General features: G+C 38.8%; 1 protein-coding gene across 8 annotated transcripts in view; it reads left to right on the forward strand.

The window, feature by feature from the left end:
• Positions 1-18,860, forward strand: part of MAST2 (microtubule associated serine/threonine kinase 2) — a 153,191-nt gene that overhangs the window by 23,623 nt on the left and 110,708 nt on the right. For all 8 annotated transcript variants that reach the window (XM_036444123.2, XM_036444126.2, XM_036444127.2 and 5 more), the window contains exon 3: positions 4,305-4,447. In XM_036444123.2, coding sequence (XP_036300016.1) covers positions 4,305-4,447 — 143 coding nt within the window. The remainder of the gene's footprint in view (positions 1-4,304; positions 4,448-18,860) is intronic.

Below are 18,860 nucleotides of genomic sequence, written 5' to 3' on the forward strand. Positions count from 1 at the left end.
TTTTGAAGAGAGATAAAGATATGATACTAGCTAGCCTTTGTGAATAGGTAAGTTAAGCTAGCTTTCCTTTGGAATATATAGATGAGGAGTAGGCAGATCATCTGCAGAACTTGGCAACATTTGCAGACAGAAGGCGGGCAGGCTCTTCTCTGGGCTTTTGGAAATTTTGAGTAGATCACCATTATTATTTTTGTGTGTGTGGAGGGCTTTATGGAAAAAGCCCCTCTCAACCATTTATGCATTTATTTTCTTCTCTTGCCTATTTGCCTTTGAAGAAAACTTTCCTTTTTTTCTTCAATAAGGACACTTCTAGGGTTTCCATATTAAAAATCACACAGGCTTGCCAAAACTGGTTTGGCTCAATGGATAGAGCATCGGCCTGTGGACTGAAAGGTCCGGGTTCGATTCTGGTCAAGGGCATGTACCTTGGTTGCGGGCACATCTCCAGTGGAGGGTGTGCAAGAAGCAGCTGGTCGATGATTCTCTCCCATCGATGTTTCTAGCTCTCTATCCCTTTCTTCCTCTCTGTAAAAAAAAACCCAAAAAAAACCACCCCACAATAAAATATATTTAAAAAAAAATCACACAGGCTTTTGAAGTAAGATACTTTTTATCAGGTTAGGAATCCTGACTCTCAGAGATTTTAGCAAGTGCCATTTTAGCATTGTTATGTAATTTTTTTAGATTAATTGTAAATATTTTCAATATATTCTTAAATAATCTAGGAATTACTTCTCTGTTCTATTATTATATAATTGTTTGTTTATACTGTATCTCTACTAACGTTTTTATCCGTAATTTAGGAGGCATATGGCAGTATATATGTGATATTAAAAAGGGAACCCAATTTCACTACCATCCTCTAAAAAATTAAGTTCTTAAGGAACATTTATTTATTCATTGTAATTTGCAGCTTTCTTTATATTTCTGTTACACAATAATGAAAATATATGAAGAGTAAACCATAGTAGTACTTTTTATCACCCCAACTTCACATTCATCAGAGCTTTCTTTACTTAGCTCCTCACTGCTTTCTCTGTCACTGTCTCTGCTGCTGTTTTATTTACTATCTTGATCATGTTCCTGAAGATTTGAGCTTTCTCCATCAGCAATATTTCTTTTTTATTTCTTTTATTTTTTATTTTATTGATTTTTTTACAGAGAGGAAGAGAGAGGAATAGAGAGTTAGAAACATCGATGTGAGAGAATCATTGATTAGCTGCCTCTTGCACACTCCCTACTGGGAATGTGCCCGCAACCAAGGTACATGTCCTTGACCGGAATCGAACCTGGGACCTTTCAGTCTGCAGGCTCACGCTCTATCCACTGAGCCAAACTGGTTTTGGCAGCAATATTTTTTCAATAAGTAAGAAAAACTCTTTGACCTCAGGATTTTCTGGTACATAGATTAGGATCATCTGACATAATTATATAGCCTAATGGTAGTCTTGGGTCATTTCTGCTTTCAGGAACCTGGGTACCGGCAGAGGGAAGACAAAGTGGACTAGAGTTGTGGGAGGAGAGACTGGTTTTTGTGGCTCTGGGTAGAGAGCTGAAGGGATAGCTGCCAGGATCCCTGTGCTGAGTCCCTCTCCCACACTGCAGATACCATCTTTCTTCGAGGAATTTTTAAATGACTTGAAATTCTTATTTTGATCCTTATTGAACCTATAGTTTAGTAGGGCATTAAAGAGTTTTAATAGGATGTGAAAAACCCCATTATAAGGCAATACTAGGTATTGGGACGTGTGACTTGTACATGCCCTCCAGAGGAACATTTAAAAAAACCTGACAGTCCTCGGTATATGGCTCAAGGATGGTATGTATGAGAGGAAGAATGAAGTAGATGGAGACTCCTTTTAAAGTCTAAAGAGTATGTCTGTATATCTTCTGTGCATATAAAGAGCAAAAAGAATCCTCCTTGAACTGCAAAAAGAGTGGCTCAGATGCTGATGGCCTGAAATAAGGTATTTGGCATTTGTGATAGGTGTAAAGACACTAGAAGTAAAAAGACATACATTTTGCTAGTCCCTGAATGATGTTGGTCTGAATGAGGTTGATGACTGAAGAAGACAAGTAGATAGTTATGAGAATTATTTGGAAAGACTTGGGGGCACCATACATCAAAGCCCTAACCCAGCCACTAGCTTTGAAGACTGATTCATTGAACACCACAATAGTTCCTGGACCCATTAATTGCATCACCTTAGGCAAATAACAGCATGTACCTTGTTGGGCTGTTATCAATAGTCTATATTGCTGCATGTTCTACAGAATATTTGCATAAATATCCAGATTGTTTACCTTTGTGTGAATTACTAGGCACTGAGCCTCCTTTTAAATCACTCTTTGAGGCAGAGGCTATAGGAAAAAGGAAAAAGTCCTTAATCATTACTTTCTTCTGTTTCCCTCCCTTCAAACCCACTTACATATATTACATTATACACCGAGTGGCTAAATTATTATGATCTCTGAAAGCATAATAATCTGGCCACTCAGTGTGTGTGTGTGTGTGTGTGTGTGTGTGTGTGTGTGTGTGTGTTAGAGGCCCAGTGCATGAATTCATGCAGGGGTGGGGTCTGGCCAGTTTGGCCAGGGGGAGGGGAGATGGGCGCTTGGCCGGCCTGCCTGCCAGTTGAACTCCTGGTCAAGGGGACAATTTGCATATTAGCCTTTTATTATACAGGATATACACTGAGTGGCCAGATTATTATGTGTTCAGAGATCATAATAATCTGGCCACTCAATGTATTTCAACATACATTTAAAATATATACAAACAATTATTTAAAATATTTAAAATTATTTTATTTAAAATATATACAAACTTTTATTTTTAAAAATGGCATCATATGCTACATACTTATTGTATTTTTCACTAAACAGGAACTATCAAGCATTTTTCTCTTAATTAAATGTTGAGCTGCTCATTATTTTTAGTGGGTTTAGTATTTTAGTATGTGGAAATATTATAATTTCTTTAACTTGTAATGAACACATTTCTATTATTATTTTGGTGAGAATCACTAAGATGAACATCCTGGTGTATATATATGTATTTTCTTTATACTACATTTCTACAAGTGGAATGCTGGGTCCAAACATATTCAAATCAACATTTTTATAAGTTTTGCTAAATTGCTCTCTAAATAACTTGTCAGTTTTGTTTGCAATAAAAGAGTATGTAGTAGAAAAAACAAAACAAAACCTTCTTTTGCTTATATCTTTATTCTAGTGTTTATTTCCATTACGAATAGAATTTTGCCAGGAAGAGAAGTATTTCCAAGTGAATTGGGTGATCAAGATAAGGCCAGTTGAAAGTGCAGGGCATAAATTGAAGGTTAGTGAGGGAATGGGAATGGAACACCTGAAGGAGATAAGGCCAGAAAGATAATCAATTTATGGAGGATCCTTTTAGTATTTTTAAAAGATTGGCTTAATTCTTTAAACAGTCAGCAGTCTTTAGACATTTTTAAGAAAGGGAATGACAAGACCACATTTGTTTTGGTTAGATCACTACCAGCAATGTGAAGAACAGTGTGGAGGAGAGGATTGAAATGAGACTTGTATCTCAATTAGAAAATCGTTGCAGTTCTAGATACTCAGTTTTTATTAAGTGACTTTCTTTTTCTTTCTTTTTTTAACATATTTTATTGATTTTTTACAGAGAGGAGGAGAGAGGGATAGAGAGCTAAAAACGTCGATGAGAGAGAAACATCAACTAGCTGCCTCTTGCACACCCCCTACTGGGGATGTGCCCGTAACCAATGTACATGCCCTTGACTGGAATCGAACCTGGGACCTTTCAGTCCGCAGACCGATGCTCTACCACGGAGCTAAACCGGTTTCGGCTAAGTGACTTTTTTGTAGTCTTTCAATGGGATTAAGGTAGTCAGTCCTGGCTGAACTCATGGAGTCTTGAAAGAGCAGTGTAGATTCAGTGTTTGTCTTCTGGAAACCTAAGGGCTAAACTAGAAGACTGACATGTTGCATTGAGTTGGTGAAAAACTAAACAGTATGGAAAAGAATGGAAAACTCCTAGCCTGCTAGGTCAGGTCTCAGAGTGAGGGGTAAGAGGTGGCATGGTGGTAGATATTACAGAGAATTTTAAATAGTTAGTATTCCATTTGGAATTCTCACCACCACCAAGACAGAATTTTTAAAGGGCTATAGATTCTGAAATGGATATGGAGGAACTTGACTTTGTTTTGGATCAATACACTTTTATCCAGTTGATATCGTTATATTTTTCATTAATTAATTAAAATAATTACTGGTATATTTTCTAAACCTTTTATTTGAAGGTAAGCAGCTGCTCCCCTTGTCCAGCAGTGTGCATAGCAGTGTGGGACAGGCAACTTGGCAGTCTTCAGGAGAAGCATCAAATCTGGTTCGAATGAGAAATCAGTCCCTTGGACAGTCTGCACCTTCTCTTACTGCTGGTTTGGTAAGTGTTAGTAAAGCGGGTCCCTCGCTTTATGAATAAATCGTTGATTGTCATTTGTCGTTGCCACAACTATTCTTTCCTTTTTAGGATTTGAGTAGTTTAATTTCTCAAAGTGAAGAATAGAAAAATAATGGAATTTAACTGAATATATTCTGACTTTTCTCTTATACTGTCACTGATATTAATTATGTACTGAGAGTTATGAAAAATTCAGTATGAAGAGAGGGGTCCCAGCCCAGGTTTCAAGTGCCAGGAAGAGAAGTCTCCATAACTTTTGGTTGGAGAGACTAGCAGGGGTGGTTGCTGAGGGTTCCTGGAGTCCCACGTGTTCTTAAAGGGCTTGTTCATGGACTTTACTTGGGCTCACTCCCTCTGAGCTCCAGTGCTGGGGCAGTAGTTCAGAGGCACAGGGACATATGGGAGGAACTGAATTGTCTGGCATCAGGTCAAGAGCTGGAGGGGCAGCTTTCTCACAGACAGAAGTACTGTCAGAGGCCACTGTTCCTTTTCTGAGACCTCCCCCAAAAGCCAGCAGACAGGAGCCATATCCGACTCTCCATTAGCCTGGCTATCATGGTTTGTCCCACTCTGATGATTCTCAGAGCCCCCACCCAATTCCACTTTTGGACTCACCCAAGCTGTTTCAAGCGGCTTTTCCATATGAACAACCTGCCTTGGCCTATGCTTCACACTTACCTAAAATTCCTCTAGTAAGCAGCATATGGCTTCAGTGTACCTCATATGTTTCTCTAAGTGACCCCGGGCCCAGCACTAACTGCAGCTGGCCTTAGTTTGTAGCTTGGCCTCTCTTGGGCACCTCCTAGCCTAGCACAAATAGCAGTTATGTGCAGATCCCTTTGCAGCTCATGCCAGGTGGTCTCAGGTAGAATATAGGCAGTGGCTGAAACTGGTCTGCAGCTCCAGGAGGGCCAGAATCAGTGCATCAGGTGGACATACTACATAGAAGCATCCCCAACCACCTCCAACACAACACACTCAAGCGGCAAACTCAGTGGGAACTAGAGCCCCACTGAAGTAAGTCCTGCTCCTTGGACTGGGCCCCTCCACAATGGTTGCAGTCAGTCCTCACAGCCCATTAGCCTGGGGGGTAAATTCCTCCCATTGATGTGCCAACAGCAATCAAGGGTCAACTACAACGAAGGTTATACATAGCCTACACATCAGGGGTAAGGGACATGCACACACACTCGGAGTGCTCAGCTCGGGTGAACTGGGAGGCCATGCCACTGGACCTACAGGATACTTAATATATTGGGCCACTCTACCAGGCATGGGAGACATAGCAGCTCTACCTAATATATAGAAACAAACACAGGAGGCTGCCAGAATGAGGAGACAAACATTTCTCAAATAAAAGAAGAGAACAAAACTCCAGAAAAAAAGAACTGAACAAAACTCTGGAAAAAAACTAAATAAAATGGAGACAATCTTCTAGATGCAAAGTTCAAGACACTGGTTATAAGTATGCTCAATGGACTTTGGGAAAGAGTAGATGAATTTAGTGAGAACTTCAACAAGAGATAGGAAACATAAAACAGAATCTATACTAATAAAAGCATAATATGATAATTAGACCAAACGACCTTCCAAATGTCATTCCGGACAAAGCCATGGTGGTGGAGGCCGAGACAGAGGCAATTAGGGGTAATCAGGCAGGCAGTGGAGCAGTTAGGGGTGATCAGGCAGCAGGCAGAGGTGGTTAGGCTAGGCAGCGTTGGTTAGGGGCAATCAGGCAGGCATGCAAGCAGGCAACCGTTTAGGAGCCAGCCCTGGATTGTAAGAGGGATATCTAACTGCCAATTTAGGCTCAGTCAGACATCCATGAGGGATTCTAGATTGGAGAGGGTGCAGGCTGGGCTGAGGGACACCCCCCCCCCCCATCCTGTGCATGAATTTTGGGCACTGGGCCTCTAGTTAAAAAATAAGAAAGAACTAGTCAGAAATGAAGAATACATTGAAGTAGATAAAGCAAAGGATCAAATTAGATATTTGGAAGATAAGGAAGTGGAAAATATCCAATCAGAACAACAACAAAAAAATAATGAGGATAGTATAAGGTGCCCTGGGACTTTAAGCATGCCAATATTTGCATCATAGGGGTGCTGGAAAGAGAAGAGAGAAAGCAAGAAATTGTAAATCTATTTGAAAAAGTAATGATAGAAAACTTCCTTAACCTAGTGAAGGAAATAGGTATACAAGTTCAGGAAGCACAGAGTCCCAAGCAAGATGAACCCAAAGAGGCCCATACCAAGACACATAATAATTAAAATGGCAAAAGCTGCCGAACCGGTATGGCTCAGTGGATAGAGAGTCAGCCTGCGGATTGAAGGGTCCCAGGTTTGATTCCGGTCAAGGGCATGTACCTTGGTTGCTGGCACATCCCTAGTGCGGGGTGTGCAGGAGGCAGCTGATCTATGTTTCTCTCTCATCAATGTTTCTAACTATCTCTCATTTCCTCTCTGTAAAAAATCAATAAAGTATATTTTTTAAAAAATGGCAAAAGCTAAAGACAAAGAATCTTAAAAGCATCAAGAGAAAAGCAGTTTGTTATCTAGAAGGGAGCTCCCATAAAACTGTTAACTGATTTCTGAACAGAAACTTTGCAGTTCAGAAGGGATTGGCAAGAAATATTCAGTGATGAAAATCAAGGACCTACAATCAAGATCACCCAATAAAATTATCATTTAGAATTGAAGGACATGAGCTTCCTATATAAGAAAAAGCTAAAGGAGTACATTACCACCAAATCAGTATTACACGAAATATTAAGAAGAAGGAAAAAGAAAAAATACTAACAATAAAATGGCAATAAGTACATATCTATCAACACTTGAATCAACAAAATAAACTGACAAGCAAACCAGAAACAGATTCACGGATACAGAAAATATTTTGGCCTGGCCAGTGTGGGTCAGTGGTTGAGTGTCGACCCATGAACCAGGAGGTCATGGTTCAATTCCTGGTCAGGGCACATGCCTGGATCGTGGGCTTGATTCAAGTAGGGGGCATGCAAGCGACAGCTGATTGATGATTCTTTCTCATCGATGTTTTTATCTTTCTCCCTCTCCCTTCTCTCTGAAATTAATAGAAACATATTAAAGAAAAAGAAAATATTTTGACAGTTGCCAGATGGGAGGAGTGTTGGCAGGGATGAGTGAAGAGGGGAAGGGATTAAGAAGTACAAATTGGTAGTTACAATCTAGTCATAGTTACAAAAGCAAAGTACAGTATAGAGAATATAGTCAATATTGTAATAACTATGGTGTTAGATCATTATGAGATTTATTGGGATGATCACATAGTAAGTTGTACACCTGAAACTATTATAATATTGTATGTCAACTATAATTCAAAAACAAAAAAATTTAAAGTAAAACAAATAATTATGTTTGTCCTTTTGTTGTTGAGTTGTAAGAGTTATTTATTCTTAATACGAAACCCTTACCAGACATATGATTTACAATTATTTTTTATTCTGTATATCTTTTCACTTTCATTATACTGTCCTTTGATACATAACATTTTGAAGTCAAATTTATTTATTTTTTCCTTTTGTTGCTTGTGCTTTTGGTCTCATATCTAAGAATTCATTGCCAGATAACAGGCTAGGAAGATTTACCCTTATGCTATATATTATGAGTTTTATGGCTTTAGTTCATATATTTACTTCACTGATCCATTTAAAATGAACTTTTGTATAAGTAGCGGGGGTGTCCAAATTAATTATTTTGCATGTTGTTATCCATTTGTTAGATAGTCTTAGAAACAGACATCTGAAGTAAAGGAGGTCAGTTTTAGAACTATAGATAGGGATTTGGAAGCTATGAAATAAGCCATCATGGAAGAAAATGCAGAGAATGAAAAGGAATATAGGGAAACATGAACAATTTCTATGTGAAAGGGCAAATAGTATAAGATAGTGAAGTATTCAACTTAGTAAGGATTTTAGGAGTTTAGGTTAAGTGCACTCACTGCCTATTAACTTGAGAATCGTACTATTTTCTTTTTTTATAAGAGGAACATGCCACCTAGTGTCATTTTAGAGGTAGGAGAGTAATATTTTATAAGAGACTTTAAAAAAGTTGGGAGAGTTTCATGAGATTGAACAGACTGTTAGCAGCTTAGTTGCTTATTCTCAAGAAAATTCTTAAGAGAGAAGCAAAAGAATAGACTAATTATTTTGTCTGAACAAATTGGAGCTGGATTTTAGATTGTTAAACATTTTAATTATATCTTCTGTGACAATTTGTAAAGAATCTAAGATGTACTGCCTTAAAAAATAGTGGCTTTGGTATTTTAAAAAGGCACTTAAAATTATTTTTTAAAAGATAAGTCAGTTTACTGAGACTATTGAAAGACATCTTATTGCCGAGACTGGTTTGGCTCAATGGATAGAGCCTCGGCTTGGGGACTGAAGGGACCCGGGTTCGATTCCGGTAAAGGGCATGTACCTTGGTTGCGGGCATATCCCCAGTGGCGGGTGTGCAAGAGGCAGCTGATCGATGACTCTCTCTCATCTGTGTTTCTATCTCTATATCTCTCTCCCTTCCTCTCTGTACAAAATCAATAAAATATATATATAAAAAAAGAAAAAAAGAAAGACATCTTATTGAATTTATTTAGAGTTAGAATACATGACATAATTTATGCAAGCTTTGCACAATTTTATATGTGTAAAAATGGTATTATTAAATCACTAGTTAAAATTTATAACTAGGTTTTGTTCTGTTTTATAAATTTTGTACAGAAAGTCTTTTAATTGAACCTTTAATGTCATGTATTGCTATGCATAGGTTTATTTAACAATATTGAGGAAAGATTGAAAAGTATTGATTTTGGTATATTCTGTCATGAAACAGTCAAATTATTAGAGATATTTGAGTTGGGGTAGAAAATTAATATTTACTAGACACTACATCTAAGTTCTTTTGCATACATATATTTCTTATTTTCTCAAGAACTTTTTGAGGTAGATGTAATTATCTTTACACAGGTGAGGAAATTTCAGGCTCACAGGAATTTGTTCATTTTTTTCGTTCATCTCAAATATTTATGAAGTACGTTCTATATATCACCATTGTACTAGATGCCTGGAATACAATAGTGAACAAAGCAAAGTTAAACACTTTGCTGTAAGTGAATGTTAGAGCAGGAATTGAAAACCAGGCAGGTCTGATTTTCTTTTTTTAATCCTCATGCGAAGATATTTTTCCATTGATTTTTAGAGAGAGTGGAAGTGGCGGGGGGTGGAGGGGGGAAGGGGAGACAGAGAGAAATATTGATGTGAGAGAAACGCATCAATTCGTTGCCTCCTACACGAATCCTGCAATCAAGGTATTTGCCCTTGACCGCAATCAAAATCAGGCCCCTTCAGTCTGTAGGCTGACACTCTATCCACTGAGCTAAACCAGCTAGGGCAGGTAGGTCTGACTTTGAAGTCTATTTTAAGAGTTGTACATAAGTGGAAAGAAAAGTCTTTGGCAGGTTGGGTTATTTGAATTGCAGTTTTTGGTTGGATTTATTGATAATTTTCTCAACTATTCAGATATTGAAGATTTTTATTGAGATTATATGTAGGGAGAGGTTTACTTGGTCCTGTCTTTTTAAAATATATTTTATTGATTTTTAACAGAGAGAAAGGGAGAGAGATAGAGAGCTAGAAACGTCGATGAGAGAGAAACACCGACCAGCTGCCTCTTGCACACCCCCTACTGGGGATATGCCTGTAACCAAGGTACATGCCCTTGATCGGAATCGAACCTGGGACCTTTCAGTCCACAGACCGACGTTCTATCACTGAGCCATACTGGCTTCGGCTACATTTTTTATTGTTGATAGTGTTACAGATCTCTTCCATTTTCACTCCTTTCCCCCTCCTCCAAGTTCCTACCCACCCAACCAGATCTTCACTACCCAATTGTCCTTGTTCATGGGCTATGAATATTAGTATATAAGTTACAAAATTCTTTAAAAAATATATATATATATTTTATTGATTTTTATACAGAGAGAAAGGGAGAGAGAGAGAGAGTTAGAAATATCGATGAGAGAGAGTCATCGATCAGCTGCATCTTGCACACCCCCTACCGGGGATATGCCCGCAACCAAGGTACATGCTCTTGACCGGAATCGAACCCGGGTCCCTTCAGTCCTCAAGCCGACGCTCTATCCATTGAGCCAAACCGGTCCTGGCAAGTTACATAATTCTTATTTCATAAAAATTTCTCTGCAAGTTGAAAGGAATTTCTATTCTGTAGAATATGCAAATAAAAGTGAAAATACATTTAAATTTAGTCCACATATTGGTCAGGTTCCTGGAAGGAAACAGAACACACAAATTATGATCTTATATAATAAAAGGGTGATATGCAAATTGACCCCAACTGCAGTCACTATGAGGTGCACTGACAACTTGGTCCCTTTCCCTGGCTGGCAGGCTCTGATCACCTCATGGCCACTTGCAGTGGGGGTGGAGCCGGTAGGAACAGCCGACCTCTTTATCCCTTCCCCCAGGATTCAGGCACCTATCAACGGATGGCAAACGGGGAAGGGGAGGCACGGGCGGGGGGGTGGTGGTGGTGGCGTGAGTGTGGCAGTGGGAGGCAGGGCTGGCTGCAGGCAGCTGGGGAAGATGGCCCTGATCATAGGCCAGGCCTAGGGACTGTACCCATGCATGAATTTCATTAATCTTCTCTAGTCTTATAATAAAGGGATATGAACAGAGTATAGTGAAATGACAATATACACATAGTACCTTCTGCTTAATAGTAAACTGTTGCTATTACCTAGCGTTGGAGAAAGGATGAGGGCAGGAAGTAATGCTGGAACTTGGAGAGAGAGGTGGCTGTGTGTAGAGGACAGCCTGACAATTGATATGACTTGTAGCAGTGGGATGCAGCCAGCCTAACATGACCCAGCAGGGATCAACCCAAGAGAATAAATTGTCCCTGACACTCCCTTACCCTCTTTTCTTTCTGTGATCTCCTGCTGGTGCTACTTACTGGTTGACCCCATCTGGACAGAAGAGGGCAGGGCAACCTGTGGCTGTAGTTCATAATGATCCTGCAGTTTGAGGTACAGGGGATGATCTTGGGGGGGCAAGCGGATGATATCCTATATATCTTACAACTTTTTAAAATATTCAGCTTACATATATAGTTTTGACTATGAATTATTTTATGTTAAATCATATTGCAATTTTGGTCAAATCATTGCTAATTTTTTTCATAAATCTATTTTGAGATTGTCTTCATCCCAGAAACCAATTTTTGTAATTCAGAAATTCTATCATTCCACAGTTTTCTGGCTTAATAAAATACATGTAAATATAGCATTTACTATTCCTTAATTAAAAATTCGTATATATCAATTATAAGTTAAAGTTCTTTTAGAAAATAAGGTAGAGAGCAAATAGTTATTTGTAAACTTTTTATGTAATAATTCTGTTTTCAAGTGGTTTCGTGGTAGCAAGGTTTGTTTCTTGCAAAATTGTTCTCCCTGTTGCTGCTTTTAAGATTCTTTGTCTTTAACCATTTCCATTTTAATTGTGATATGTCTTGGTGTGTGCCTCTTTAGGACTCTCTGTGCTTCTTGGACCTGTGTCTTTTTTTTCCTTCACCAAGTTAGGGAAGTTTTCAGTTACCATTTCTTCAAATAGATTTTTAATCCCATGCTTTCTTCTCTTTCTGGTATCTCTATGAGTCAGATGTTGTTATAGTTTATATTGTCCCCAAGGTCTAAGCTATCTTCATTTTTTTAAATTCTTTTTTTTTTTGTTGCTTGAATGTTTACTGCTATCTTGTCTTCTAAATCTCTGACTTGATCCTCTGCTTCATCTAATCTGCTGTTAATTTCTTTTAGTGTACTTTTTAATTTCAGATATTATATTTTTTATTTCTGACTTTTTTATGGTTCTGTCCTTTTTTATGCTTACTATCCTTTTAAGTTCTCACTGAGTTCATCCATTCTTCCTCTAAGTTCCTTGAGTATTCTTATAATCATTCTTTTGAATTCTACATCTGGGCTTGCTTACTTCCATTTTATTTAGTTCTTTTGTTTTTTTCCTTGGAGATTTCTCCTGTTCTTTTATTTGGGGGAATGATATTTTGGCTGCTTCTCAGTGTTTGTTTCTGTGTATTAGGTAGGTCTGTTGTGCCTTGCAGTCTTGGTATAATGGCCTTATGTAGTAGATGAGTTGTGGGGCTCAGTGGTGTAATCTCCCTGATCACCTGAGCTAGGTGCTCTAGGAATGTCCCTTGTGTGGGTTATGTGAACCCTTCTGTTGTAGTTGAGTCTTGATTGTTGTTGGCCCATTCATTTGTTGGCGTTGACCCTTGGGCTGGTTGACTATGAAGATTGACCTTGACCACAGTGTAGGAGCTACTGTGTTGGGGCCGACCCTATGCAGTGGAATTTACCCCAGCAAGGTCTGGTGCCTGCTAAGATCTCCCTTTGGGTGTGTGCTTTTTGTGGAGCTAATTAGATAGTGCCCTAATGTGGTCTGAATCCACTTGTTGGTTCTGGGGCCTCTTGGAAGGGATTATGGTGCAGATCAGTGTAAGGTGCTGTCTGTAACCAGCCCTGGGCTACCTAGTTGGAGCCATAAAGTGATCCACAGTTTGTGGCTGCCTCTGCTGAACCTGAGTGTGCATGGGAGGGTCCACGTTACTCACCAAGCCCGGCTCCCACCAGTATTGAGCCTGGGGCAGGTCAGCAAAAGGCTCAAGGCACTCCAAGATTTGTCTCCACCTGCAGCTGCCTATTAGCTCAGCCACTGAAAGAGCCTCTGGCGTTATATGAGTTACATGAAGCAGGTTCTTAGTGAGTCACCAGGTAGAGGGATGGTGTTCACCAGATTGATATAGATTCAAACTTGGCACCAGTGCTAGGTCTGAAGTCACTCAGCAAAAGTCTCAGGGTACACTGAAGTTAGCTACCCCCTTTTTCCTGGGGTCTGTGGACCTTTGCAATGGGGTGGGATCTCAATGAGTCATCAGGGTGAGACCAGTAGAGTTCATCAGGCTAAAACAGATTAAGATTTGGTTGCGTGGAGGGAGGGTTCTGCACAGTACCAGTGGCGCCAGTTAAGGTGTGTGGGGGGCAGGGAATGGACCTTGCTCTAGAGCCACTCCACTCAGTCTCTCCCTCTGTATCTCTAACACTCCCTGAGTTTGTCCTGATCTCCTTAAGAGCTTTCCAAGAAAGAGTAGGCAGTGAGCCCAGGCTGGCTGCTGCAGCTAGCTGATTTCTCTGCAGGGTGCAAGTTTGGCAGCATGGGCCCCCATGGAGTTGGGAAGGTAAAGCTAGTACATCTCCCCAGGCTGATGCTCTTTGGAGGGAGTGCCAGACTAAGGAAAGATACTGTCTTTGGGTGGTGTGTGAAAAGGACTCAGCACAGGTTCATTGGCAGCTGTTCCTCTAACCCTCTCCCAAAGGCTGTACAAACCAACCTCTCCCCGTATGACTCTAGTCTGCTCTGAGCTACTGTTCCTCCACAGGAGGCCAGGGTGAGTGCCTGTGAATGTGATTTTGTGCACTGGTCCTATAAAAGGGCATCTGGGTTTCTTGCAGACTCTTGTCTCACCGTGGCTGTCGGAAACCCACTGATCTTCACAGCCAGGTGTTTGTGGGCTCCTCTTCCCAGGGCTGGCAGCCCAGCTTGGGGTTGAAACCCCTTGCTCCTCAGGGGGTGGACCCCTGCAGTTGAGATATTCCCTCTGGATTCTCAACTGCTGTACATGTGTGTGGGGCTAGCCATCCTGAGCCCCACAAGACATCTACCACATAAGGCCTTTTCTTCTTTTGCTCTTTCTACTAGTCTCCACGTGGCTTCTTCTCTATGACCTTATAAAACTTCTCTTCAGCTAGACTTCAGGTTGATTGTTCTATAATTTAGCTGTATTTCCGATTTGGGAGGAGGTAAGTATAACTTCTACATACTAACCCCTTCCATCTTGGATTCTCTCTCTCTAACGTTTTCTTAGAAACTTTTTATAGTTTTTAATTTTACATTTAAATCTGATTTATGTAGAGTTAATTTTTGTGAGGTGTAGGTTGGATTGCTTGATTGATTGATCTTGCTTATGAATGTCCATTGCAGTTTATTGAAAGTTCTGTCCTTTTTCTATTGATTTGCTTTTATACTTTTGTCAAAAAAAGATTGTGCATATTTGTAATCACCTATTTCTAGGTTCTATATTGTTTCATTAATCTATAGGACTATCCTCAAAGTAAGTTTGTTTATGTCAACAAATTTTTTTTGCTGGGATTTTTATAGGAGTTGCATTAGACCTATAGATAAGTTTGGGGGAGAATTGGTATTTTTACTATTTTAGTCTTCTAACTCACTAAACAGTGTGACTCTCCCATTTATTTAGATCTTCTTTGTCTTATTTAATCAGCATTTTGTAATTTTCAGCATGCATATTTTGAATATGTTTTGTCAGATTATACCAATCTTAGTATCTTAGCCTTGGTAATTTATTTCAAGTGGAGCTAAAAATTAAGAGAGGTTATATGGCGGGGGGCAGGGAAGGAAAGTGAGCTGAAATCCCCCCCCCCCTTTTTTTTTTTCCTGATTGTAAGTGGTATTGTATTTTAGCTTTTAGTTTCTACATGTTTGTTTCTGGTATATAAGAATACTGTTGATTTTGTGCATTGGGCTTTTATCCTGTGAATTTGTCAAATTCATTTATTAGTTTAGGAGTTTTTTGTATATTCTTTGAGATTTCCTATATGTCAACCATGCCATTTTCAAATAGAACAGTTTGTCTTCAATCTATATGCCTTTTATATCTTTTTCTTACCCTATTACATCTGGCTAGGACTTAGTTATTTTAAACACTGAATTTTTATTCTGGTAGTGATGACTTCATGAACCTAATTTGGGACTAGTAATGCAATTGCACTCACTTTATTCCTTTACATGGTAAACAAACCAAGGTAGGCACAATGAGAAAATTAATTTTTGTTACAAAACCTAAATCCTGAAGGGGGCGTTTTCACCAGGCCTATCACAGTCACTGCATATAACACACACACAGAGCAAAACACTGAACTTGGAACCTCTATAATTCATGGTAGTTCATTGCCAAATAGTCTTATTAACATCAAATTAATGTATAGTAGAGAAATTGATGAAATTGTTCTATTCATTTTTTTCTGGGACAAGAAACCCTCCTCTATCTGTTCTGTTTAGAAAGCTGCATGTTCTAGCAGAAACATGAGTTCAAGTTTCTATTATATAATTTCTGAACAGGTTATATCCCCTGCTAAGAAATTGTATAGCAGGGCCCTCATTTGTCTAGTTATAAAATAAGGCATTTCAGCTAAATTATCACATCATTTATAAATCAAATTTATTCAATATGAACCATTAGGGTAATTTTTTTTATCAGTCCATATGTCTAAACCCTTCCCTATCTGGTTGCTGTGTTTACTAACCACCTAGTTATTCCTTCCCTTTTATGTTAGACTAGAGGCCTAGTGCACAAAATTCATGCATGGGTAGGGCTGGTGATCAGGGCCGATTGGGGCCTTCTGGCTGCTGGCTGCGGCCTTCCTTCATTCCGCTCCGCACTGCCCCCTGGTGAGTGATGAAACTACCAGTGGAACTTCTAACTGGGACACTTTAAATATTAGCTATATATATAATTATCAGGCATAAATTTTCCTACTCCTCTCAATTCCTCTCAATAAATAATCTTTATTGTCTTTATTTTCAGCAACCAGATAACACATCCATTAGAAATTTTTTTGTAAATTTTCCCATGTAATGAACAACTTTGACACTCCTTTAGCACTTTGTGATACTTTTCATATTGTATGGTGGATCCTGCTTTCTGTGCTGTTTTTTTCATATTGTATTATATTGTATTGTATTATAATTACTTCCCCATTGAACTTGAACTCTTCTAGAATATAATTATTAGTCTATGGGTAATGTTAATCTTGGTAATCTTTCCCCATACCCATTTTATTGCTTGGCATAATAAATGATTCCTGAATTAGTAAATGAATAAAGAGTTTGAATTATGAATCACTTTTCTGAATAGTTTATAAGAATGTATCATGTATATTTCTATAAGGAGGAACAGATTACTTCCTCTTTGCTGGTAAATATATACACTGAGTATATATTTACTTCCTCTCTGCTGGTAAATATACACACTGAGTATATATTTACTTCCTCTCTGTTGGTAAATATATACACTGAGTAGCCAGATTATGATGATCTCTGAATGCATAATAATCTGGCCACTCACTGTGTGTGTGTGTGTGTGTGTGTGTGTGTGTATGTGTGTATGTATGTGTGTGTGTGTGTGTGTGTGTATTTATTTGAGGCCCGGTGCATGAATTTGTGTATAGGTGGGGTCTGGCCAGCCTGGCCAGGGGGAAGGGACATGGGCTCTTGGCTGGCCGGCCTGCCTGCTGATTAAACACTGGTTGAAGGGACAATTTGCATATTAGCCTTTTATTATATAGGATATACACTGAGTGGCCAGATAATTATGCATTCAGAGATCATAATAATCTGGCCACTCAGTGTATATGTTTTAGTTAGCTAATACAATCTATTCTGATAGAGAGGTTCTATAGCTTTAAAAGCTGTGACTTGCCCTAGCTGGTTTGGCTCAGTCGATAGAGCATCAGCCTGTGGATTGAGGGGTTCAGGGTTCAATTTCAGTCAAGGGCACATTCCTGGGTTGCAGGCTCAATCTCCGGTAGGGGATGTGCAGGAGGCAGCCGATAAATGATTTTTTTCTCACCATTGATGTTTCTATCTCTCTGTCCTTTTCCCTTCCTCTCTAAAATCAATAAAAAGATTAAAAAACAAGAAACAAAAAACCTGTGACTTTGCAGATACTCATCTAGTGGATAGCACACCCTATGCAAATTAGCTGTCTGTTCAGGTCTTGTGTTTGTTTTCCCCATGGACATAATCCAGCTGTTAGCTGTTTAAAGCAGCAGATGGAAGGAGTCCATGGAGATGTGGATTTATTAGCTCTAACAATGAAAGACCACACTGGTTGTGTTAAGGATTAGAAGTTTTTTCACTGAATGAAAGGGAGGTGGATCCTGCTTTCTGTGCTATTTTCAGCAATGTGGCTACAGCTCTTGTGACTAAGTCAGCTGTAAGAATACCAGAAAAAGATTTTGAAAATAGACTTTCTTTTAAGCCCCAGACTGTTAGTGCAGCTGCCATAATTATATGAGGGACAGCTTTTCCTTGTTGTTGGCTGCAGTCTGAATCCATTCTATAGTTATTACTATATTTATTCCTGAGAGTGTATAATAGCCTGATTCAGGGTGCTTTATATGTACCTTTATTTCTCAAATTAGGAAATTTGGATTAATATCTCTTGAAATCCTTTGGTGAGTGCATAATTTATAATATGTCTTATAATTTGGAGAAAAACAACTGTGGCTTGATAGATAATGGTTCCTAAAAATATAGTGTTGCCTTAGCTAACAATTTATTTTTATTTTTATTGTGACTCATTAGAAAAAAATCAAGTTTCCTCACTTTCCTAGAATTTCGGTGATTACTATAGAATTGGAAAGTTTAAAACATTGCTTATGGAGCATTTAAATGACAAAATCATGAGAGCTAATTTTTCACTCTGGAGCTCTAAAAAAATGATTTTTAAGTTATAAATTAAGAGACTAGGAACATCTTTAAATTTGGCTGAAGACCTGCTTTGAAAATGGCAGCCAGTGACCAAATAAATTGTTCTGAGATTATTAAAGCCTGGGTAAAACTAGACTTTTTCATGCTGTGTCCTTTTAGAAGTCTGACGGAATGGGGAGCTTTTCCTGTGACAGTACTGTCAGCAATGAATAGATGAATGAATTTGTCCATGCTCAGAGCTCACCACATATGTACTAGCCCCCTCCTTTACATAAAGGAGCAGTGGAACCGACTTTAGCAATGATCTAAGATTCTGAAGAAAGAGGCTTTCGTGACTGTCCAAGAAGTAAAGAACAGTGTATCTAGAGATAAAGAAACAAAAGAGCCTGTGACAGTATGGAAAGAGTCTGACATTTGCTTTGTCTGTACAAAGGATGAAAGGAATTTTGCCGACTGAGTCAAAACAATAACTGGTTTTATGGCAGCTAAGTCGAAAACACAGGCATCAGGATAATATGTTTTTCTTTGTATTTCTGAAGAATTGTTTTCTTTTTTAAAACATGTGGAGTGGTTTTGTTTTTGGAAGAAGAACATGACATGGATTTTATAAGCTTAATAGCTGTAGGTGGAGACTATTGTTTATTAAACCTTTTTAATAAGCAGTGAAGTTAGGATATCAAAGATTGGAATTTTTTTTTTTTGAACCTTTGTCATTTTCTTGGTACTTCAGATATTTTCAACCAAAGGAGGTATGAATGGAAA

The sequence above is a fragment of the Pipistrellus kuhlii genome, unplaced genomic scaffold (genome assembly GCF_014108245.1).
Source record: "Pipistrellus kuhlii isolate mPipKuh1 unplaced genomic scaffold, mPipKuh1.p scaffold_m20_p_2, whole genome shotgun sequence".
In the NCBI taxonomy this organism is placed as follows: Eukaryota; Metazoa; Chordata; class Mammalia; order Chiroptera; family Vespertilionidae; genus Pipistrellus; species Pipistrellus kuhlii.